The sequence below is a fragment of the Sinohyriopsis cumingii genome, chromosome 2, assembly GCF_028554795.1.
Source record: "Sinohyriopsis cumingii isolate HCF-2022 chromosome 2, ASM2855479v2, whole genome shotgun sequence".
NCBI classification, from domain to species: domain Eukaryota; kingdom Metazoa; phylum Mollusca; class Bivalvia; order Unionida; family Unionidae; genus Sinohyriopsis; species Sinohyriopsis cumingii.
In genome coordinates this window covers 82,337,154-82,364,035 of record NC_142962.1, presented here as the reverse complement: position 1 = coordinate 82,364,035, position 26,882 = coordinate 82,337,154, and the positions used below count along the sequence as shown (strand labels likewise).

Here is a 26,882-nt window from a genome sequence, read left to right as displayed (position 1 = left end):
ATACATGCTATATATAATTATTATACTGCTTAATGAAATGATATCCATCACCAGACATGCCTTATAACAGGAACTGTGTTATAATGAAGGGCTTTATAGTGAGGAGGTATTGTGTTGTGATTTTATGGTAAAAGTACAGTATTTTGATTGCAGATGTTTCCATCCTGTTTGAACAAATAAACTGTACATGGAAGGATATTTTTGGGTGCAGTTTCTCTTTCTCAGATTAAAAATAAAATAAAAAAAAAAAAATCTTCACAGAAAGTTTGTTATTGTTAGGTATAATAGCCATAGACAGGTTTCAGTCAGGGAGATGCATTGGCTATGTGGTCAGGATGCCAGACTCCAAATCAGACAGTGCCAAATCCTACCAACACCAGGCCTTATTGGCAGCTATGGTGTATCTAGGGGCAAAGGCAATTTACTCAGGTTGCTGTAATATGATATACACTTTTGTGTGCTGATGTGCAATTAAACAGCATTCGGTGAATCAATTAACTTTTCAATCAACCTTCATTATCCTACCTTAATTTGACAGGAGAAGATGTGTTTTATATGATAAAGTAGGACCACAAAAATCTGATAATTAATGCATATATTATGTACTATAAATTTGTACAAAAAATTACACTACTTTTCCAAGAGAATGGCTGTCTGAAATTAACTATATATTTTCATGCAATCAGTTTCTCCTTTACATCTGTCATGGAGTATAATTAAAAAGATGGTCAACAGTAATTTCATGGGAAGTAATTAAGGCAATGGTGATTTCAAGGGAATTATGGCAACAGTGATTTCAAGAGCAGTAATAAGCTTACAATGATTTTGAGGAAACTAATGATGCCAAATAGTTATTTAAGATAAGTTACTATGTCAGAAATGATTTCAAAGGAACCTTTTAACATTGTTTTAAAACTATCTATTGCCAAGTTAATTATTTCAACTTACATCACAAAGACTATTTCTTGCTATAACTCAGATTCTTGGACCAGCAATCTTTGAATCCTCAGTTATATTCAATGCAATTTGCAATCTTTGAATCCTCAGTTATATTCAGTGCAATTTGCAATCTTTGAATCCTCAATTACATCCAGTGCAATTTGCAATATTTGAATCCTCAGTTATATTCAGTGCAATTTGCAATCTTTGAATCTTCAGTTATATTCAGTGCAATTTGCAGCTTTTGTAAAATCAGATATGGTGATACTGTCTTTCAAAGTACAGGGTCTATATTCCCTAATGTCCTTGAGCATTTAAAGAGTTTCACACAAAGATAATTCACAAATAACCATCCTAATTGCTTCTTCTCCCAAAGGATTGCAATCTTTTTAGAACTAATGATGACAAGAATTTCTGTTTAAAAGTTATGAATTTCACTATCTAACTGTGGACAGACACTGGAGGCACATAATTGATGGTTCATGTATTCAAGTTACATATAATAACACAAATAGCAGACATCAAATCTCTTGCATTGTCTGTAAGGTTTCATTCCCATTTTTTTACAGAATCACTTTATAGAAATTATTGAAACCTTAATTTTATAGAGAGTTTTTCCTTAGCAGATAAAGGTGCAAATATTCATACTTAACATTTTTGTTTTTAAATTAAAAGATCTGAAACCCACAAACTTACCAATTGCAAGCTTGTAATTATTGGTAAGGCTGCAATTGGCAAACTTGTGTGAGCTTGTTATGTAAACTTGTGGCAAGCTCAGATTTGAAACCGCATAAGCTTACCAATTACAAGCTTGCACAAGTTTACTAATTACAAGCTTGTAAACATAGCTGACCTATCTTGCGGCATCAGAACTGATATTGCATCGATTAAATTATTCTAGAAATGGTCACATACCTCCATTTTTCTAGTTCTTGATGTGCAAAAAGTATGTAATATCAAATATTAAAATGAAAATGTTAATATATGGTGAACATTAATTAGCATGAGATCTTACTGTCACAATGAAAAGAAAAGAATGAAGTCATCAAATCATTTAATAATATTTAATCAGATAAAAATAAGAGCATATGAATGGGATCTGTTTGAGGAAACTCTTTATACTTCTCTTCTGCATGGCTTTGGAAATGTTCTACTAATTTACGTCCATGTAGAAATCCATTTGTGGGAGGATGGTGTCAAATGGTTAGGTTCCCTCTCTCATCTGTCAAAATGATAAACTATTAGGTGAAAACAAGAATATTTGTTGTTTGGATTACTCTGAACCACCTCTTCTACAAAAAGTCCTCAGAATAAAATTCAGCATCCTCCTCTGCTTCTGGTGTGATTCAGGTATCATCCACTGAAATGGATTACAGCAACATGTACTTTGATACCAGGAAAAAAAGCAAGTATTTACCTCTTTGGCAAAAGCATTTCATTTTTAGTTCAACATTCCAAAATCACTTATCAAGTCCAAGTAACATCAGTAAGTGTTATTCAAGATCATCCTTTAATGAGCTCTAAATTTTAGTTTTACCATCCATTTTGAAAGGACTATGACACATGTCAAATGAATGGCACCTTAGAGCTTTAAACAACAAATAAAATAACTGCCATCTTCTTTGAGGATGAAAAGAATTAAATGTAACGACCTATGAACAATTGTTGAATTTGATATGGAAGAGGGAAAAAAAAGACCCAAAGAATAATGAAAATGAGATTCATAGGTGCGCATTTAATTTTATAATATCGTAACCCTATTGTTTAAAATTGACAGCACTGCATCGATTACTGCACATTAATGATCTGCAGAGTTGTCATCTCAATCATGTACATTACTGGTGCATGCTGCTTTAGAGCAATTACATCTGATCTACCAGTATGTTAATTTTTAATACTGATGATCATGTAATTGTTTAAAATACTCACTATGGGATCCTATATTTGTTCATACATGATCTCTTCCCCAAAATTAAATATTTTTTACACATTATTTTTGTTACTCTTGGAGAATTAATTTTCCCTATGAAAAATATGATAAAGCGATTTCGATGACATTGCATATATTAGTCTATTTGTAATATAAGATGAAGCTAAGTTTTTCTGGTCAGAAGTATCGTCTTATAGGCCAGCAAATATGGTGTGTGTATATATATATATATATATATATATATATATATATATATATATATATATATATATATATCTGGGTCAAATTTCTGTAAAAATGAACTTTTGCAGGATTTACAATCCTTGTTAAATCTGATGGAGAAAAGAAATTTAGTGATCTAAATATAAGAACTTTTGCAGGATTTACAATCCTTGTTAAATCTGATGGAGAAAAGAAATTTAGTGATCTAAATATAAGCAGTAAAGTTTCCAAAAACATCTGTACACTGACAGAGTTAATTAAATTTCAGTGTATGTAAAAGTCAGATCCTACTGTATACAATATATACCCTGATCTTCTGTCATATAATGTGGCAGTAGATGAGGATCTATGTTGCACTTTGCCTACTAATTGCTCCTAAGAAATGGCATAGACCAAGATCTAACGGTGCATTATGCAATGGCAGATCTTGGTTTGTGCAGTTTACAATTGAATATAACTTACAAGTGAGTCCTGTTACAACTATTTGGTCTTAAAATAAGTAACACAAAAGATGAAAAACCAACAAGTTTTGTAAAATTAAAGAAAGAATTTATTTCCCTAGAATACAAAAGTGATAATTTAAAAAGAACTTACAGTATTGTGAATTAAATCCCAAATAGTCTTAAAAGTTCTATTACAAGTCCAAAAGTATAGCATATTCCAAATGAATTCCAGCAGTGATCCAAATAAATTCAAGCAGTGATCCAAATGAATGCCAGCAGTGATCCAACTGAATTTCAATTTTGAATGTGCCTGGAATAGTGCTGATGTGCAAAAAATCTTGATTTATCAGTGATATAATCCAAAATGTCTTTGAATGAATTAACAATAATCCCAGAATATTGATTTAGTATGAAAATATTATTGAACCCTTTGTAATTCTAGTGACTAAGTTAGATAAATAAATCATCTCCAATATTAAATGAAGCACAACTTAAACTGATTCCACTAAGACTGATGTTAAGATATGGAATGACTAATTCTGAGGTAAACAACTTTCTATATATATCAACCTAAGTCACAATAATCATTTTCTGAAAATACCTTGTGATCTTAATGGAATTTTCCATCAAATTTATAAACAAGATCAGGTCTTCTTTACTTTTTATTTAAATTTTAGCATGCTGCCCAGAAAAGGGCAGGTAGACCATGTTTTTCCCAGGGAAATACCAATGTCCTGAATTCAGATCCAAGTAAACATGTTTACCTCCAAATAATGATGATGTTAATATATAATCTAAAATCATATACAAGAATTAGCTACGTAAAAAGTTGTTTGCAAAATAACAAGACATTACTCAGACAGGCCCAATGCCTACCCTCAATTATGGACAAAGGTCATTTACACAATACAAATTAAATATGCATAACAGTACATTTGGTACAAGTCCATATATAATGATAAATCCACTGTTTGATGATAAATCCATTCTTCATGATAAGCACATGCTTGATGATAATCTCATGCTTCATGATAAGCCCAGGTTTGATGATAATCTCATGCTTCATGATAAGCCCAGGTTTGATGATAATCTCATGCTTCATGATAAGCCCAGGCTTCATGATAATTTCATGATTGATGATAAACCCAAACTTCATGATAAGCCCAAGCTTGATGATAAACACATGCTTCATGATAAGCCCAGGCTTGATGATAAGTTTACTTCTTGGTGATAAACCCATGCTTGATGATAATTTCATGATTGATGATAAACCCATACTTCATGATAAACCCATGCTTTGTGATAAACTCATGCTTGATGACAAGTGCACTACATGATGATAAGCCCCAGACTTGATGATAAACTCCATACTTGATGATAAGCCCACTCTCCATTTTTTTAAAGTTTTGGCAAATATAATTAAGCCCACACCCTCTTTTAATAAAAGCATTTTTTAGGCTGGTAATCTGTTCTTATCATCAGAAAAATACAGTAGTTGGGTAAACAGAAAGCATGACCGAGATTTTAATCTAACAACACATGATGTGTTAGAAGAGATGGGTTATGGCTGCTTGCAGATGACTGTACATTATATGACTAAATACAATCATTTCAAGACTGGAGTTGAATCTAATGCAAAGAAATGCAATGTTTATACTGTAATATTGTCAGAATGTTTATTAGAAATTGCCTATACCAACAAATATTAATTAAGTTTTTAAGTCTGACTTTTTAGCATCTGTAAATTTTCAGCCATTTCATTTTATTTGAGTTAGCATTATTAGAAGCAAGTCACTTCATAGTGATCATTTTTTGATGTGATAAATTTTGCAAAAATGATGCAAGTCCAGGTCTGATTCCATATTTATAAAATTGCTCACAATTTTACTTGCTGACCAGAATATTGTTCAACATCTTAGTTCTGACATTTTTGGACATGTTATCACCATTGTCATTATTCTTTACAGATCCCAGTTAAACAAGCTACAAAGATGGATCGATTGACCAAGCAGAAAGCCATTATTGACTACAAGGATTTTCCACTTAACACCGAGGATTACAATTTGTGAGCTAGAGTAATAAACAGATTTTCCTTGGATAGTGTGGAATTGTATTCTGGAGCTAACTTGGAAAGTGCTGATATAAAATTAGATTAAAGGGATATTTAATGTCAGGAATTTATATACTTCAATGACAAATTTGGATTATTCTTGAATGTGTCTGACTGACCAAAATGACAAAGAGATTCACTACATTCAAAAAGAGGGAGAACAGAGCTAATAATATTTGAAAATAATACAAATATAACATTGACAGAAGCAGGTGTTGTGGCCACCAGCTTTCCCTCCCTCCTGTGTAACAAGTGTTTATTCATTCAAATTAATCTATTTTAATTTACATCTAGATTAAATAAAACAGTTGTCATTCACTTTTCAGTGTTGGGTTTAAATTGTTCTTGGATTCAGACATACCAGTGACATACATTTTAATTATTTGTTGTTTATCTTGATATGCAATTGACAACTGACCAAGTATATATACTACTCTTCCCAGTGAACTAGTTTTAATCTGTCAAACCCAATCAGACGCTGGTTTAATTTAATCCTAATTTTAGATGATTGAACAGTGCTTAACATGAAAGGAAACTTCTCAGTGCATTCAGTGAATATTGTAATAGGCATTTGAAATTGGAGTTTGATTAGCCATTGTGTTTAGACTAGTTAATATAGTAATTGGACTTTTAAAACTGGTCATGATCACATGCTCTCAGAAGAACAGTACCTAATGCTTGAGTAAGCACACAGGAATTATTGACTTCTCTCTACATGAACCATTTTTTTAATCAAAGGTTATTGTACTACATACTGTATGTCATTTGAAAATGCTGTAGGGTGAGAATTATTAGAGGCAAGTAAATTTATTTTATTAAAATGTTCTTTGTGGTTGTGGCAGAACATTAAAACCAAGGAACTTTTGCAGAGTTTTGTCCATCAACAAAGAAGACTTGGAGAGGAAAAAAATATTTGAGTATAATTGTTCTGTATTGTAATTTTGAACAATCATTAATTACACTTATTGATCATTTTCATTTGGCATCAGTTTTCAAGTTTTTCACATAGAGACTTCTGCATGCAAGAAAAAATTCAGCAGTTCAATCCCCACTACTTTCATGGATTTGACAATTCAAAATGGAATTTTAAAAAACAAGAAAATACTTAATGTGCTGTGTGCTTGAGTACAGCCCATCTTGGCATATTTCCAGGAATTAAATCAATTGGTCAAAGATTGTAGTCCATCACTTTTCCAGCAACTTCTAAGTACATGCAAAGGAATGTTAGATAATATTCCTAGAAGAAGAAACCAAAGTATTTTAGTGTGTGATACTGTGTAGTTTTAGTGTCATAATCCACTATGGTTACATTTTAATGCATTTCTTTGAAGTGTACATTTCAGCGCAATTCTTTTAAGTGTACATTTCAGTGCATTTTTTGATGAGTGTACATTTCAGTGCATTTCTTGTGAGTGTACATTTCAGTGCATTTCTTGATGAGTGGATTCAACTGAACCAAGAGAAATATTAGCTGTTGTCTCTGGACAAAACATCTAAAACCCCAAAAAGTGTATTGTGTCACATGACCAATTTTAGTTTCCAAATAAGTCTGTTTCAGCCCTTTAATTATTTGATTATTCATTCATGTAAGAAGTTGATTGATGTCAAAAATATAGACAAATAAACTGTTGTGTCAAAATGGTAACACCAGATTTCAGACAAGAGCAAGAGTCATATTTATGCTACAGAACAGTTTTATAATATTTTCTTTGAATTGTGATTGAATGGATCTGAATTTGCGACAAGGATTCAAACTGAATACTCCATCGTGCATACTTAAATCATATTTGCAGTGCCTTAATTGTGTCTCTATTGCTATATGAATCACACACTTGCTGACACTGTACTTTTATTTAGAGCTGGTATCAGACTAAATGTATTATACATCAACTTTAGGTGTAATCTTCAGACAGCTAGTTACTCACACAAACATTTTTTGTCTAATGTCATGATATAGCATTGTCCCAACAAGTATGGATAACATATCAAATGAAAAATACTTTGACAACATCACAATGGCTGTTGATCTGAATGATACAGATGAAAATCTGAAAAAAGAACATCCTTCCACAACAGCCTTGTACCTTGGCTCAACAATCATGTGGATTGCATTGGTTTGGGGAATTTTTGGAAATGTGCTAGTCATGATTGTAATTCTGAGCAAAAGAAATTTAACAAACATCATTCACATTTTTATGATAAGTCTTTGCATAAATGACACTCTGAACCTTGGTCTGAATAATAGCCTGGTTCTTACTTCCTATATGATGGGAAAATGGCCAACAGGGCTGCTTGGATGTGAGCTTGGAACACATTTTACTGTCATTTTAATGGGTTCGTCTTTGTGGCATACTGGTTTAATTGCAATTCATCGTCTTATTGTAGTTGTATTCAACAACTTTTACAAAAAGATATCAAAAAAAGCCTATACTATTTTTGTGCTTGTCTTCGCACGTGTGGTTCCACTGCTGTTCCTGATTCAACCATCATTGGGTTACATGGCTTATTATGAACCTAAACTTTTACGTTGCATCGTAAAAAAGGATTACGGACCATTTACATTGCTAGTTAGCATCTTTTTGATGGTGCTTCCATCAGTGATATTAATCATTTGTTATATTGCCATTTTCTTTAAAGTGCATAATTCATCCCAAGCTATTCGTGCAGCTCGTCAAAAGGAATGGCTTCAGCGAGAAATCCAAATCACAAAAATGTTTGGAATGGTATTCTTGCTAATTATGATTGGATATATTCCATATGGAATAGTGAGAGCAATTGACAAGAAGCTTCTGCTTGATGCAGACTTTTATGTTGCAATCACAGTTTTCTTTGCCGTTGCAAATTGTGGAAATCCCATCGTGTATGGAGTGATGGACAGACAGATTAGAAAAGCCTGTTTTGATGCATTACACATCAGGAGAAAAGAGGAATCTCCGACGTTTCATAACAAAGAGACAATGACCAATCACACACGAGTATCTATTGATATTGATACAGCAGCCATTCCATTAACTTTGGTAAATGACAAGATTGATCAAACCTCCTTATAGAAGAGTGCCAAAATTCTCAATGTATATCATCCTGAATATTTTAACTGTCTGACATTGTACATACAACAAATTAGGCAGACAAATGTGGGTTGTAAGAATAGAAATACAATAGCACTTGTACCAGAAGTTTGGCAATTTATCAGATGGACATATTGGCTTGGATTTTATTATGACACCTACCCAATGAAAGCTTTAATTTTGGCACTTTGTATTTTCTGCCAATATTGTCAAACCCCTTCAAATATGCATACTATATACTAACATTCTTTGTTACTGTCTAGGTTTATTTTTCAACACCTGCAAAAGTTAATGAAAAGTGAATACCTCTGAGTAGATAAGAATTTGTTTTCGTAAATGTGGTAATTTACCCAGGCTTCTATATTATAATACCATATATAACTATGTATAAAATGTGCTGACATAAAAAGTGCAAAGGCAGATCTTTGGTTGCATAATATGTCACTTCATTCAGATTCATGCTGTTTGTTTTGCCTTTGATTTAAAGCAAACAAATAGACCCTGATCTGTGAGTTCATTATGAGATTAGATCCACTGTACATCTTAGCCTACAAACAAGGCCCTTCCTGACCAGTGTAGTTGGAAGTAGGAATAAATATCTTATTCAGTGATAAACTTTCCATGTTAATGACTACATGTATATATTGTATAGTTTGCTATATTACCCAAAGTAGTTAACTATTTATTGGATAGAAGAATGTCTGCAAGATTTTATTTATGTAAGACCTCATGTAGTGGCTAATTATGGTAATTATTGATGCATAAACTATGTACTGCTGTTTGCTACTCTAGGTTACTCAAAACCTGTGAATTTCATGCATGACTTCATGGAGTGAACAATGATAATAGCTTGTATAGCACATTTTAAGAGCAAAGAATTTAAAAAACAAATAATACATAAACATGAATCTATATTTTATTGACTTATAGTACATCTACTTTACTATAATAAACAAAAGTGTTCTTGTTTATTTTTTTGGCCTTCAATACCCTATCAATTTTAGTAGGTAGGTGGTGTGGTAGATAGGTATAAGTAGGTAGTTGGTGTGGTAGATAGGTATAAGTAGGTAGGTGGTGTGGTAGATAGGTATAAGTAGGTAGGTGGTGTGGTAGATAGGTATAAGTAGGTAGGTGGTGTGGTAGATAGGTATAAGTAGGTAGGTGGTGTGGTAGATAGGTATAAGTAGGTAGGTGGTGTGGTAGATAGGTACATGGTTTCACAATATGTCAGCATAGTTAAATATTTTCAAGTCAAAGTTCAAATTCTGGTGTTTAAATTAAGGTTTGTTTAAAATTCTGATGAAATGACAGAATATTGCAAAAAACATCTTTTTTAGGAAAATGGCTAAAATCACTTTGGTCTGAATTTTTTTCTGGTGTTTAAAATTATGTTTGTTAAAAATTCTGATGAAATGACAGAAGATTGCAAAAAAACATCTTTATTTAGGAAAATGGCTTGGATCACTTTGGTCTGAATTTTTTATGTATATATATGATAATGTTTTCAGTGGCTGCTGGAGACAAGTAAAAGTAATAATCCTTGAATATACTCTGGTCTAATTCTGGATTAACCCTAAAATGTACATTGATTTGATGTAATCCTTGAATACACTTTGGTCTAATTCTGGATTAACCCTAAAATGTACATTGATTTGATGTAATCCTTGAATACACTTTGGTCTAATTCTGGATCAGCCCAAAATGTACATTGATTTGATGTAATCCTTGAATACACTTTGGTCTAATTCTGGAACAACCCAAAATGTACATTGATATGATGCAATCCTTGAATACACTTCGGTCTAATTCTGGAACAACCCAAAATGTACATTGATTTGATGTAATCCTTGAATACACTTTGGTCTAATTCTGGAACAGCCCAAAATGTACATTGATTTGATGTAATTCTTGAATATACTTTAGTTTAATTCTGGAACAGCCCAAAATGTACGTTGATAAATGTTATCCTTGAATACACTTTGGTCTAATTCTGGAACAACCCAAAATGTACATTGATTTGATGTAATCCTTGAATACACTCTGGTCTAATACACGTTGGTCTAATTCTGGAACAGCCCAAATTGTACATTGATTTGATGTTATCCTTGAATACACTTTGGTCTAATTCTGGAACAGCCCAAAATATACATTGATTTGATGTTATCCTTGAATACACTTTGGTCTATTTCTGGAACAGCCCAAAATGTACATTGATTTGATGTTATCCTTGAATACACTTTGGTCTATTTCTGGAACAGCCCAAAATGTACATTGATTTGATGTTATCCTTGAATACACTTTGGTCTATTTCTGGAACAGCCCAAAATGTACATTGATTTAATGTAATCCTTGAATACACTTTGGTCTAATATATGTTGGTCTAATTCATTGGTCTAATTCTGGAACAGCCCAAATTGTACATTGATTTGATCAAATACAGCAGATCTTTTTTACCAGAACATCAGATTATGTCTTTATTTCAATTTACCTCTTTTGTATTATCAGGGAATGCATCTTTAACACAGCACTAATATACCATACCATATATATTCACTTATAAGCCAAGTCAAACTGCAAACTACACAAACCAAGATCTGCCATCACATAATGGGCTGGCAGATCTGGGTCTGTGTAGTTTCTAGGAGTACAGTAAAACAAACAACATATACCCTGGTCTGCAGGTGCATCATGTTATGGCAGATCAGAATCTTTATTGTTTGCAGTTTGACATATAAGTGAGCATATATGGTATCCTGATTCAGTATTGTACAATAATTTGGCTTGTTACAACATATGGTTCCATACATTCACTATTGAAAGACTCCATGTAAGTGATAAGAATGAAAGTTCATTTCATCATGGTCTAATTATGTATACCCTTCCATTTTCTGAAAACATACCTCAGTGTTAAAAATAATAACTACAAACCTTACAAGATGAAAACTCATTTAATTTTGGCACATAGTAAGTCAATATCAGATAGAAGAATATTTTTGTAGACAATGGCAGATGCAAACATTCCTGTACAGATTGTCCTGTTTTGAAAGTCACTGTGGGTAATTTTCTGCAAGACATATTGAATAAATCTGGTAGTGTAATACTTTGACAAGTTCATTTATATTGTATTAAATTTTCTGGAAGGAAGAACCTAACCATAATGTGCTATATTATGCTATGAGATCTATCCATTAGTTACCACTTTCATTTCAGCACAATAACTCAAGTTCTCTACTATCAGCACTTACCCATGTTTGTGGATGGATTTCACTCTGAACATAGAAAAAACATGTACTGTAAATGTTTGGGGTCAATAGTTGGGTCACTATTAATGAAAGAAGAAAAATGTTTTCCACACAATAGCAACAGTTGCACATTACATGCTTGGACTGGGGATGTTGGGGTTCAACGGTCAAGATCACTGACTGACAGAAGTATAATAGTTTTTGTAAATGTGTAATAAATTATTATGTGAATACACACACAGACAAACGTTTGTGGATGGCTATCATTTGTAATAAAGAAGAAAAAAATCTATGATTTTGGGGTCAAAAGATCAAAATTCAAGGTGACTATGACAGAAAAAAGACATTGTTTCTTTTTAACAACAGTATGGTCATTCTCCATCATAGACCATGTAGCATCATGTCCCAACCCAGTCACATTACCCTAACACCAGGCCAACCAGTCCTAACACTAACTTCTTAATACTGAGTGCCAAGTGAGATAGCTGTTAGTACTATTTTTATAATTCTTTGATATGACTTGGCCAGGGTTCAAACCCACAACCTCCCATATCCAAGGTGGACACTCTAACCTCTAGGCCACTGGAGCGGTGAGGACTTAGAGAGAAATTAAACATAAATTGGAGGGACATTATTCACTAATGAAAAGAAAAGTCTTATACAATTTTAAGTAACAGTCCTGAGAAAGATAAAATATTAAAATCAACAAAAAGTATACAAGACCTTTGGAAATCTTCGGTAATGTACAACCTGCCATAAACTGACAATGCAAGCTTTATATTGTGGAAAACAGAGATGATCTCAGTAAATGTATCATACTAATAACATACCAATTTCTTTTGTCTGTGTGCTTAATAAGAGAAGACTTTGATCATAATGTGTAAATTTGATAAATTTTTAAATACTCATTCAGCTTTTAATATTTTCTGGTCCATTAGTGAAAATTACTTCCCCAACATTTTTGTGTAATGGCCTTGACTTGAGGACAGGTATTCAACTAGGAGTAGCACAAATAAATGCACTCCAGACTAGACATATTTCTAGTGATTTTGAATTCTTGGACTCTTAGCTATGTAAAAATGTAAATTTTGCTACAAAATATTACAAGTGGTCATCACTAAATATGAAATTTATGAAAGATTTAAAAATATGTAACAATTTTGTGTCATGTTATATTATTATTATACAACCTTGTATAGAATTTTATGTCAGTCATTAGTTTCATAGAAGTCATTTCTAAGGATAATTATGATTCATATGTTGTGTCTCATTATAATTCTCAATGATATTGATATTGTTGTATGTGACATTGTTACCTAGTACATATATATCATAGTTCAACATCATATTTTCATGCTGTAGTGTTATGATGACAATAAACGTGAACATTTTGTGACAAATGAAGTCTCGTATATCTATCAAATTATTGAAAGTGGGCTTGATGCCCAGCAAGAAACCTTTTTATATTTTAGTGCAAACCATGAGGAATGATTACCTTGCTGATCACTATTTAATCTGTCCCTCTGGAGTTTAGTACGTCACAGTAACCTGACATTGTAAGTCTGCATAGAGGAAAGCTGATATCATCTACTGCTTTGAAAATAAACTGCAGGACCTAAATTTGGTTGTATTGTGGGTAGCCATTGAATTCAGCAAGGCTAGTGCCACCCATTCACACAAAAAATCCAATTAATAAATATTTTTTCTGGATACTGAGAACAGTTTCGACATTCAGCACAAAAATTTCATTCTAATGATTAAAGGTTACCCGTTGTACATTCTAAAAAAATATTCATATTTAAAACTTAGCAGAAAATCAAAGAATCGAAGAACTTCTGATGAATAAATTTTGTCTAAGCAAGTGTGTTTGTCTTTCTATATTATTAAATTTTATGGTGATATTTGTGTCTTCAAAATTGTTTATTTTATGGTGATATTTGTGTCTTCAAAATTGTTTATAATATTCTCAAGATTTATATGAGGAAGGGCTGGTGCAAAATATTTCTCTTTATTACTGTACAATCTACTTAAATATCAATGGTAGTAGCTGGTATTTCTATCATATTAAACTCTTTATGGTGCCAAACTTTCAATAGAATATAGCTGAATAGAGATTATAATTATCAGTATTAAGAAAACAGTTCTTACAACTCTGAAAAGCCTTGAATTTGTGGGCTGCAATGGAAATCAAAAATTTAGAAGAAAGAAAAAAGTTGTTTTATCCTTTAAAGGTCCATGAATTTTTCTTGATAATCTCCTTGATTTTTTTTATCAAAACATGTTGAATTTATCTAAGGCAATATATAACATTAAATATAATAAAATATATAAATTTTAATTAAAGATTTTTGTTATTCACATATTTTCCTTAAATAATAAACAAAATAAATGTTATAAAAATGGGTGGATCAAATGAAACAACACATATGCTTACCAGATGGAGTAGCATCCCTTTACTACAGCAGTATTACTTTTATGCCTATTTATGTAGTTAAAAGAAAATAAAACAAGGAGAAAATTTCAATTTCTATTAAAAAAAGTACAGGTACTTCATGAAAACATTTGTATGTCCTTGAAAACAACTGTAGGGCTGTTTAATTAAGTTGTCTATTATTATTATTATTATTATTATTAAACATGGTATTGATTTTCAAGAAAAAGTCTGATTTTGTGTAAATAAAATCTGCTAAAGTAAAATTCTGCAGAATAAAGTTAAATTCACTTATGCAGGAAGTCTGTTAAGAAAGGAACATTTTTAAAAAATTGTTTGTTTGATCGCCGGAGTTGTACGATAAGTAATTTTTCTTCACTCAATATCTTCATTGGATACTCATTTATACCAGTGATAGAATATTATTCACCCATTTCATGTAAAACATACACACAGTTACTCTATGCACAGATCACCCATTTCATGTAAAACATACACACAGTTACTCTATGCACAGATCACCCATTTCATGTAAAACATACACACAGTTACTCTATGCACAGATCACCCATTTCATGTAAAACATACACACAATTACTAAATGCACAGATTGCCCATTTCATGTAAACCATACACACAATTACTAAATGCACAGATCACCCATTTCTTGTAAAACATACAATTACTAATTGCACAGATCACCCATTTCATGTAAAACATACACACAATTACTAAATGCACAGATCACCCACTTCATGTAAAACATACACACAATTACTAAATGCACAGATCCACATCTGTCTTCACAACAACAATAAACAGATGTTTGTTTGAACTTGTGAATTGTGCCTTGTTTAATGGTGATGTTGTTGTTGTTGTTGTTATAGGGTTTAATGCCATTTTTCAGCACAAGATAGGCTATACATGGCAGCCAGTATTAATGGTGGAGGAGGAACCTGGGAAAGCTCTGGAAAGAACCACCAAGCTATGGTCCAGCAAACATTCTCACATACCCACATTGGTTGAGCCCAAGAATCCAACCCATGCAGACAGAGGTGAGATGGCAGTGATCAGTAATGGTTAGCGCTTTAGACCACTTGGCCACTCAGGGCCCCATTTAATGATGATAAACTGACCTCCAATTTGCCACATGTACTTGCTTAAAAGTTGAGTTTGACAAGCCTTTGTATACTGCACCAGTAACATCAGGGTCTCTGCAGGGTTCTACTGATTACTCCTAACAAACTGCATATATCCAGATCTGCCAGCACATTATGCAATGGGATCTGACTGATATCCAGTTTACAAAATGTTAGCAGGCATTTACAAAAGATATCTAGGTCTGCAAATAAGCCCATTTCCTACTTTTTGTCAAATGGCGCTTGTACTTTTTACTTCTGTGAAACATCACATGCAATGATATCAGTTTCTAAAAATAGCCATTTGGACAAGGCGAACCGGTGTAATGACATTAAGTGTTCTCATCTGTGTTATGGTTCTTATTATTGTTCTTACTGAAAATCATGTACCAGGCATTCAATTTGTTAATCTGAATATGGATGTGCATTCCAATATTTAGTTACAGTGGTGCTTAAGCCTGCAGACTGTATAAAACATCTAATCAATTTTGATAAATCTTTCTCATCATCAGTCTCATGACCTAGTGTGGTCGTTGAGGCACTGTGCTGCTGAACATCTGACCAGTTCCCTCCACTTGTCTCGATCATGTGCCAATGCCTGTGTCTTTACCATCATTGTGAGGACTAATTATACACTATCAAAGACTGACATCAACCTGAGAACCTGAATATTTTTTTTATTGTGCCTGTCCTGCAAAAACATGAGAAGATATTTATTTAAAAGTTAGGAACTAATTTATCTGCAATTAAAACTCTAGACAGATCGATACACGAGCTTAAATGTTCAAATCTTATTAAAATATAAGTTTGTTATTTTGCCCAAAACAAAACCTCAGGCACTGTTTTGCAACTTTGTAACCTCTTTTATTGACACAATCAAAAATTACCATCCAGTTGGTAAATGTGAAATAGCATTACAGCAAAAATATGCATCAAGTCTAGATAGTGCAAAATAAAAACGTAAGAATATATAACATATCTAAATTGCCAATTCATCTATTAAAAAAGAAATGTGATTTCAAAAAATGTAGGTTGACACCAAAGCACTGAACTGAAGTTGCCTTTGGGAAATCTGCATTTGACTCATTATATGACAATATATCACAACTAAAGTTTAAATATTAGGCAGAATAAAATGAGAAGTTAAGGAAATTGCATTCCATTTGTTTTACAGTTAATTTTTATTTTGTTTATGCCTTAAAATCATATGCCCATACTTAAAGTTATCAAAAAGATGTGTGTAAATAATAAATGAAGATAAATATGTACGCGAGAAGGAAAGGAAGGGTTAGAATGCATGTATATATATATATATATATATATATATATATATATATATATATATATATATATATATATATATGCATGTGTATATACATAGACAAATATATAATGGTTTTGAATAATTTAGAATTAAGAGAGTATAAATAGAAAGGGGGGTAGGGAAACTACATTGAACTGAAACATTAAATACTTTTTTTCTAAAGGGTTCATCTGATTTGCTTTTGGTACCATTATTAAATTCACCTTATTATGCCTAGATATGCTACCAGATCAACATGTACAGTAATGAAACTAGACTTCATGGAATAATATTTTGTTCTTAAAACAAAATGATTTGAGAACACTGACTTATCCATTTGCTTAACAATAATCATCTAGTCACCATGAAGTCAGTGACATGCATTTAAACTCTCTCTGATGAGCTCACTTTTGAGAAGGAGTTATGTACACTTATTTTAATTCATTTACTTTTTTTACAAGCAAAAAAGAGATATCAGCCTTCTGTAACTTTCACGTAAACAATCATACAAGAGATGATAAATACCGATTGGGTTGCTAGTGTTTAGGTTGATTGATTAGGCATTTAAAGAAATAGAAATGACTATAATAATTATGGATATGTGCTTTATTAAGCATGTCTATAAAAAAAATCTCACACGAGTTACATTATTAACATGTACAAGTATTACCTAATTACTATAAAATAGGTGACATGCATCAAAATAATCTTTGAGAAGCCAATTGTTTGGGGTTGGGAATCTCGGCATATGATGCAGCCTCAATCTTTCCATGGTTGTGTTAGGGCTTGAAGTCCACGTACCATGAGATGTATACATTTTTCATTAAAAGAAAAACAGGCTTGTCGAACATGCTTTTAAAGAAAAATGTATACAAGTGGTTTATAATTGATACAGCATACATAGTGTATATATATTTTATTTATATCACATGCAAATACATGTGTTTGCACTTTGAATGGAGTTTAAGATTGACTTTAGGCAACTGTGTATTGACCAAATGAATGAACTACTTGCATCCCTACCAAGTGTATCCTCTACAAAATGCAGTATGTGCCTTTTGTTGCTATTTAAAATCACCATTGCAATTTTATAAGTTGATTGTTTTCTTTTTGAGTTCCTACTATTTTAAGAGGCCATGGTCACAGTCCTGTACTGAAAGTAATAAATTTGTTGGATCAAACAAATCAGTCTGATTTTATTATTGAGAATTATAAGCAATTTATGTTGAAAGGTTCTATATCACCTGTGGGCAATTCTACCAAACCTATCCCGATTAAAATATTAAGGGACACAGGAGCTTCTCAGAGTCTTTTATTATCAGGTACATTGTCTGTATCTGACAAAAAAATCTCAGTGGTTACATGCCCAAAGATACAATTTAGAATTTTCTTATCATTTTAATATGAACTCTGTGAAATCAAAGTACCATGGCATATAGTTTTATAACACTGCTTTACCCAGGTACCATGTATGTTTAAATGGAACAACTCTAAACAATGTAAAGAAACCAATACTGACAATAGGAAACATTAACATTAGGGTCTTGAGTTCACACTGACAAATATATTATTGTAACATACTATTAATTTGTTTTAACAGCAACAGCTACCAGATGATCTTCAAGCATAGTAAATGTAAATGTTTTAACCTCAGAATCACAGCCATAATGTTTTTGAGTTCTTGCCAGTAAAAGAAAGTAAACAAGTTTAATTGTGAACATCTCTAGCAACTTATCAAATCAAAAATGGAATAATGTGCCATTAACTAAATATGATTTATATATATTTGAACAATTAGTTTTGACATAAGATGAACTCAGTTTAATATTGTGGGATATAGTTATCACCAATTTTTGTTAAACAATCTTGAAAGTACAGATGTTAGGATTAACAGTGATTTCTTTATTTTCATGTGAAAGGCTTGTAGTTTGTAAAAAAATATATTTCTGATGGTGCTATAATGTTCTGAAATATACTTATTTTGATACAACAGAAGATCCAAGCAATCTAGTATGATACATTTAAATGACATGTTATAATCATGTAATTTCAACTTATAGATATTACTAAGTGGATATCCTTAATACATGAGCTCGTCTTCCAATACAGATTATCAGTTAGTTGTTTGTGGTAACCATCAAGAAAGGAATTCACAGCTTTAGTGGTTTTTCTGATCACATCTGGGTTTTACTAAAGCATTGCACATCAATTTATTTCAAGTGCTAAACTCCAGGGGCAAGAAGTTTAATATATAATCTTCACAAAATTCTGCTGTTATGTAAATTTAATTTGCAGTGCTTGTTAGGATTTTTTTAAAATTTTGTATTTCATTACATGCTATTGTAATGTAACACTGTATGTTGGACTTGACCTTGTCCAAAACTGAGTTCATCTTCTGCTTGACCTGAACTGATATTTTTTAAATTTTATTTTGTAAACAAATAATACATAGCTAAATATTCTCTGTGTGTATAGGCTTAATATCAAGATCATTGTTAACAGAAGAAGTAGGTATGTTTGTTTGGGTCTGTGTCTAGCTTTTGAAATTCCTTATGTTTAATTCACATAGTCCAAGTTCTGCTTTCTAATAATAACTATCATTTTTATTTTGTAAGCATCCAAATCATTCTAGAAGGTTATTGTCAATTAGGTTTTGTTTTAGAAAATGCTAATAGTGTCCTGAGGTCAAGTAGAGTACTATGTAATTTTGTAATTGAGAGGATTTTTCAATCATGCTTTAAGCTCTAGCACTTTCAAGTTGAGTTATTAGTTGTGTTCAGTATTTTATTCCAGGCTGGAATCTTTTTCTTCAAATTATTGAATTCAAGTGATTATTTTCTCTGGAAATACAAAAGTGCCCTGATAAAATTCTTGGATAGAGACAGTCACTGGATTGCATAGTGAATTCAAACCTGGAATTATACTACTGTGATTCAACAAAAGACTGTTGGGATGTGAACAATCTACAAGCTACTACAGACTCAGCAACACCCTCATGTACAATGAATATTTGCATGTAGTTTCATCATCATATTTCAAGAAGCTAAAAAAACTACATATCAGATATGTAAAACACATCAGACAGAAAATGTTTCGCTGTGCATGACACTCTGTCTCTTTATGATACATATCTGGGTTAAATGTCAGCAAAAGGACATATGAATGGATAAAACAAGACTGCAGAATAATCAGACAGACTTTGGATAGCACAGTGACAACATCATCCTTCCAGCTATTTTTAATAATAATGAGAAATATTGGTTTGCAATGGGAAGAAACAATTATCAATATGTAAAATGAGGTCATTAAAATCAAATTGATTATATTTAAACCAATTAACTGGATTGAAAATGTATTCAAGCTGAATGTCATTTATACCTAAACTTTGTGCTTTACATCATTTCATTATTTATAAGACCATTTATCAAGCCCAATGTTGATATCTTCCAAGGAGTCAGGATAATCAGTATTTGGCTGCATCAACAACCCATTCATGTTTTTACTATGCAACAGACGTTAGAAGCATTATAAGAAGCTGCTACCAGTCAGTCATACCATGCAGGGCATCACCCCTGATACATACTGGTGGAGGGTCCATGTACTGCCTGAACAATCACTGATCTATAGCATAACCTATCAGCAGTCAGGACAAGTTTTCAAGAATCTCTCTCATACAGTCCATATTGATAAAACTGCTCAGATTTGATTCTAACTGTGCTAATCATACAAAATTTACTCTGATGCCTTTCTGCCTTTCTCCTTACAGAAGTATATACAGATAAAATCAGGTATTTTTTTCTTCAAAATGTGCTGACCATCATTTCAGTAGATTGAAGAGCTATGGAAGCAGAGATATGCCTAATATGTGTGAACTAAGTGTATAGTTTCTTTTAACAAAGTGGTTAATAACTCTTGGTGGTCCAAAAAAAAAAAAAAAACTAAACTACTTGATTCTATCTGGATATACTTCCAGAAGTAAAATGGCATAATGGTAATTTCAGTATGACAAAGCAATTAGACAACGGAACATGTATGCAGCAGATATTATTTAGGAAATGTGTGTGTGATTTGAACTTTTAATGTAGCTTTAACATATTTTCAGTCATATCACAATGATGTCAGCAGTGACAAAGTTTACAGTGATGTCTAGCAACAGGCATTATGCTACAGACATGTAGCATCTTGTCCCACTCAGTCACACAGCACTGGCCTTAGCAAATGTGGGGCCCAATTCGGATCATTTTGGTGGGGCCCCCTGGATTTATGCGACCCCTTGTGAACAAGGTATTTAAAAATAATCTTTAAAACAAGTTTTATATGATGTTGAACTTAAAATCGGTCCCATCAGACTAAGACCGACCCTGCAGTCACATTATCCTGACACCTGGCCAACCAGTTCTAGCACTAACCTCTTAATGCTGAGTGCTAAGCAAGGCAGCTGCTAATACCATTTTTATAAGTCTTTCGTATGACCCGCCTGGGGTTCAAACCCACAGTCTCCCTCATCTGAGGCACTGCAACTACTAGGCCACTGGCATGGTTTGTTCAGGAACTAAGACAATTACCAGCCCTAATCCCACTATACTTATCAGGGGCGAAAGCTTACACAGTAAAACTAGGGTAACAGTGTTATGTTGCTCAGTTAGCAACCTCAGTGCTATAGTAGTCCATCATTCAAGCATTAATTTCTAATTTTGGAAACAGTAATGCAGCCAGTGCTTTTAAAATTCAATTCTTTACTGACCACTTAAAGGGACCTTCAATGGGACAACTACTTAATTCATAAACACCTTTTAAGATTCAAATAAAGCTAATAAAAAAAAACACATTAAATACTGCATATGTAATAAAAACTATGCACTAGATGTATTCATTTGATTCTGTAGAAAGCATTGATAAGGAATCTCAAGATAGAAACAATCATGCTACTGTTTTGACAAGGTATGCCTTCCTTACACACAAAGGCAGGGTTCTAAACAGATTTCCAAACTAAAGAGCCTTTTGACAATTAATTCCAAGATCTCAAGGGCATTTTATTATGTCTTCTCAAAGGTTGTAATTTAAAGCATTCCTAACACTATGCTGTATAAGTTTGATACTGCAGCTAAATTAATGTGCTTTATACACAAGGAATCATGGTCTAAAAACAGCAGATACAATAACAATTTCATCCTACCCCATTTTGATGATGCACTGTTTTGAGTCAAAGTCATATTACACTAACTATCCTGTTTTGAATTAGTAAAGTTCTCATCAAAGTCCTTAGCAACTATTTCGATGAGGCAAACCAGCCTCTGCCTAAAACAGTCAGCTACTAAACACATCACATGTTGGCAATGTGACAGACAGTGGACACCTATCAGTAACACTGTTCAGAATACTGTAATGAAATCTCAAGTTCCATGAGGAGCTGTTGTAACCGATTTTCTTAGGTGGTTCTTTGTTACTATAAATACCTTTATAATACATTTCATAGTTGTATCAGTGTCCTTTATATTTGTTTTAGGGGCCCCGAGTGGCCTGTGTCTAAAAGCACTCACCATTCCTGATCACTGCCATCTCACCTCTGTCTGCGTGGGTTTGAGTCTCAGGCTTGGCTAACGTGGGTACTTGAGATAGCCTGCCAGCAGCTTCTTGTGGGTCGATGGTTCTTCCTAAGGTTTTCCAGGGTACTTCGTCCACCAGTTATACTGGCCACCATGTATAGCCTATCTTGTGCTGAAAAATAGCATTTATCCTTTAAAAACAATATTTGTTATGTATGAAAGTACTATGATCTTAAATCTGATGATAAAAGCAATTTTACTTTAAAAGTCAATTTCCAGCAATCCTTTAACAGAATCTTGATATTTAACTCAATCTGTCATATATACTATAGTTCCTTTGAAGATAATCATGATACTAGTAAGAATGATAAAAATTGAATCAAAATCTTCTCCTGTAACCTTGTCTTTTGTCTATAATTATCTGCACTTCTCGATAAATGAGTTATGAAGAATGCATATGCACATTGCTCATTTACTTTTTTTAAATGGGTCACAAGCTAAATCTGAAAGGCTATTTTTTTTAACTAACAAGTAAGCAATTTTATTATAATACCATCATGATTTTCCCTAAATTTTATTATATTTGCTTTCGAGACAAAATCTGTCCACAATCAAAATTATAATAAATATAACAAAACCTTTAGGGATGTTAAAGTGAGTTTTTTGTCTCAATTTTCTGGTAAATTTGAGTTTTTTATGTACTACTGTTGTTACTTTAAAACATTGTTTTCTACTGGACCATATATTACAATTGTGGCACGGGGAGTAGTAGACTTGTGTGAAGGTGCGAAGTTTGACAAATCTTAACTCGGGTAGTTTGGGAGCCATATATTTATGGATGACATCACCAAGATTTGTATGTGGGAACTATATATTTATGGTCAAATATCATCTAACTCTGTGTATGGATAATACGTGTATATGTTTATGGCACAGGATACTGACGTCTTCTGTTTTCCAATCTAGGCCAACTATTAATCATGTGCTAATAATAGCAGGGAGATAGAACATGCAATAGTCCATAACTCTGTATCACTGTAACAGAACATCAGTGAAACAAATATTTCAAGAGACTTGTTTGCCCAAGAAAGCTGTTGTCAACACTGTACATTGATGTAAGCAATGGTGATGCTGCTGACTATTGTATATATGTATGGGATAGTCGTAAGTCGAATAACGTTTGTTAGGGCTTAGTGTGGAAGTGTAGAAGTATAAATAGCAATATGCAGAATTTTCCAAATTTGAGAATTAATTTTCTGCAGGAATATACATGTTGATGTGAAAGTGCTCTGACATATCACATGCTGACATGGCCATCCCATTCAATAACAACAGGAAGTTCCATAAATCAAGGTTAAACTATAGACTGAATATACTTCCCCATTTGTTTATATATAACCCCCCTCCAATTTAAAAAGCAAAAGGCACAAATGAGATCAGTGATGCTCAGAACTTAATCAGTTCATTTATTGATTTATAATTTCAAACCTGATTATGCCTGGGGTGGCCCTAACAACTGTTATCATCTGAGCATTTCACTTTGAACGAAGTTTTCAGTTTAAAAGATGACCATGCTTGTCAGTCATTTCTGGTTCCTGGACAATTCCATTTTCAGTGAAGTGGTATATGCAGGACTACACAAGTATGTACATAGAAGGAAAATGCTATGTTGTCTGCTTCTGATATTTACAATGTCAAATCAAGCACACACAAAAAAATGACAAATACAAATTTGCCTTTCCCGTGGTTTTAACAAGCGGTGTAGTTTTCATATTCATGAGTGGAAAGAGATATAAAACTAAACTCTCAACATTATGCTAATTTATGGAATTATCCGGCAGTTACTGCATAGGATGAACTACATTGTTATGCTGTCTGAGGAAAGAGACTCACCCATAGTGCATGCAATATGTTGCCATGATAGTATGGAAAGACCGTTAAGCTTGAAAGGTGCCGAGGATGCTAGTGTTATTGCCACTCTGGTCACAGTCAGTTTAGAAATTTGATGAATGAAATGACTAAGTTCTGTGCACTTTTATCACATCAAAGATTTGCTATTGACAGGGTATAAATAAACGGGGAGCTCTATCTATCTATAAATATGCTGACACAGTCACACTTGGGCTTGGCTATTAGGCAACGGATGGTGTATGGTCAAAGAAAAAGTAAAGATGGAAGTGACAGGGCAGTCAGAAGAGTAATGATAGGAAGGGCAGAAATAAGTAAAAGAGTGTCAGTGTATGTTTTTGTCCCTTAATATTCAGACCAATCTGGCTACAAAAGCAGCGGTGAGATAAGGACCTCCAACCGGCATAGTCCTGAGAATCACTTGGTCTTACTTGTAGCTGACTAGTTCATTAGAACATGATTTTGGAACACTCCTGCTTGTGAGATACCAAGTCAGGATTTAGACTATAGTAACCAAGTTTGTTTATCAATGAGTCTGTCATGTACAGAGCCTTATTTTCTGTTGGGGGATATATTATTTCATCAAGAGTGAGAACTGTACTAGTTTGAAATGGACCAACCATTTACTTTTCATGGGTATCAGGTATTGACTCAGGGGTATTCCATTTTCCTTTCCTTGCCTATCACACTTTTTGTTTTAAATTTCTTTTTCTTTTTCGGTCATTTCTGGAATAAAATAAAAACAAGAAGAAGCACAATATTCTTCTTGTACTGTAAAGTTCATATTCTCTCTCAACAATCAAGTTGAAAAGGAAATGGAGAGAGAGAGGGAGAGAGAGAGAGAGAGAGAGAGAGAACTGGTTCTTCATTTACCAGCTCTTATGACATCAATGTGAACTGTTCTGACATGGGAATATAATAATCAAGAACTTAGTTATTATATAGTACATGTATATAGTACATGTATGACAGGTCAATTTTAAACAATGATATGAGCCCCTGTGGGTGGAACTGGATACAAGCAAGTTGTCACAGATGATAACTAATGAAAGAACAAACAGCTGTTTTGGATGAATATAATAAACAATTTTATAAAGAATCTATTTGTTTCTTACCAGTTTGATCCAGTACATCTTGCCATCTTCCAAGAGGTAGGGGCATTAAGTCTCAAAGCAGTAAAATCCATGTACACACCAAATCATGTGCCACAAATACCATACTATATCAGCCGCACCGGGCTTAAAATAATGCACTTTCTGCTGGCATCACCAGTTTACCATTTTGCAAAATTATTTCTTTTTAAAAATCACTAAAAATACTAGTAATTATTTTATGAGTCATATTTATAGGTATACAAAATTTACAGTGACACTGCACAGTAGTGATGTTCTCATTGGATGACAAACAATCAGAAGTCACATGCCTTCTGATTGGTTAAGCATTTGCACACCAGTCTACAGCCCAAGGAGGGTCTCAAATTGTGTGAACAATATACACACTGAGTGTAAGTGTCTGTCAGACATTACCGACTTTGTGAGGACTTTCACAATAATGTGTAATTCATCTCGTATGATCATTCTCAACCGTTTGCCAACAAAACATTTGGAGGACTGGTGTGTAATCACAATGTAGTCCAGTCCTCAAGATGTTGGTGTGCATTCAAACTCAGGTTCTCGCAAGTGTACCAAAACACACCCACCCACCCACCCACACATACACCCTCCCATACACACACACACAAATACATACCATGTCTGCCTTGGATGCGGGAGGTCATGGGTTCAATCCCTGGCCGAGTCATACCAAAGACTTACATACTAACAGCTGCCTCACTTGACGCTCAGCATTAAGAAGTTAGTGTTAGGACTGGTCAGCATGGTGTCAGGATAATGTGACTGGGTGGGACATCATGCTACTTGTCTGCAGCATGATGCCCCAGTGTTAGACATCCCAGTAAACTGCCACACTGCAGACATCATAACCATATGACTGAAAAATTGTTAAAGCTATGTTAAAAAATCCAAATCACACACACATACACACACACATACTTACATACATACATACACACACACACACACACACACACACACACACACATATATATATATATATATTCCTTCAATATGCACAAAGGAGAGTTTAACTAAATGAACATTGGAAAACAATACAAACAGATGACAAAGAAATAAAATGTACAAAATTATTACTGTACATGCTCATATATTATAGCTGAATATATGAAAACATTACATAGTGAGTGAAGTGCAAATAAAAACAACTTTATTTTTGCATATATGTTGTGAATTACTATGTGGTACTAAGTGTCTCGGTGCTTTGTCCAAAAACAGTATGGTGGCACAATGATGTTATGGTCTATTTTTAGCACAAGGCAGATTTAAGTACAAGTGCCATTAGGTTGGCATCCTGGTCTTATTATGGGAAAATCCTAAAAGTAGAATGGAAGAATTGAATCTGTGTTGTTTGTGTAGTTGGTTTTATGTTAATCAGGCAAATATAGCTTGATTTTTCTCAGCCAGTTTTTCATCATGCAAATCTAACATTAAATTACACTGTATTTTGAGCTTCAGACATTTTTAT

At 33.1% G+C, this 26,882-nt stretch overlaps 1 protein-coding gene and 1 long non-coding RNA gene across 2 annotated transcripts in view; one reads left to right on the top strand and one right to left on the bottom strand.

The window, feature by feature from the left end:
• LOC149805283 (melatonin receptor type 1A-like) overlaps positions 1–13,815 on the top strand; it is a 116,601-nt gene extending 102,786 nt beyond the window's left edge. Inside the window, exon 2 of the mRNA XM_089949156.1 lies at positions 5,502–13,815. Coding sequence (XP_089805282.1) covers positions 7,618–8,694 — 1,077 coding nt within the window. The 5' untranslated portion in view covers positions 5,502–7,617 and the 3' untranslated portion in view covers positions 8,695–13,815. The remainder of the gene's footprint in view (positions 1–5,501) is intronic.
• Positions 1,989–22,539, bottom strand: LOC149805282 (uncharacterized). Its single transcript, XR_016418481.1, has 2 exons — positions 22,368–22,539; positions 1,989–2,299 (listed from the first exon to the last, which is right to left on the bottom strand). It is a non-coding gene; the product is annotated as an uncharacterized LOC149805282 (long non-coding RNA).
• Positions 22,540–26,882: the final 4,343 nt, after the last annotated feature.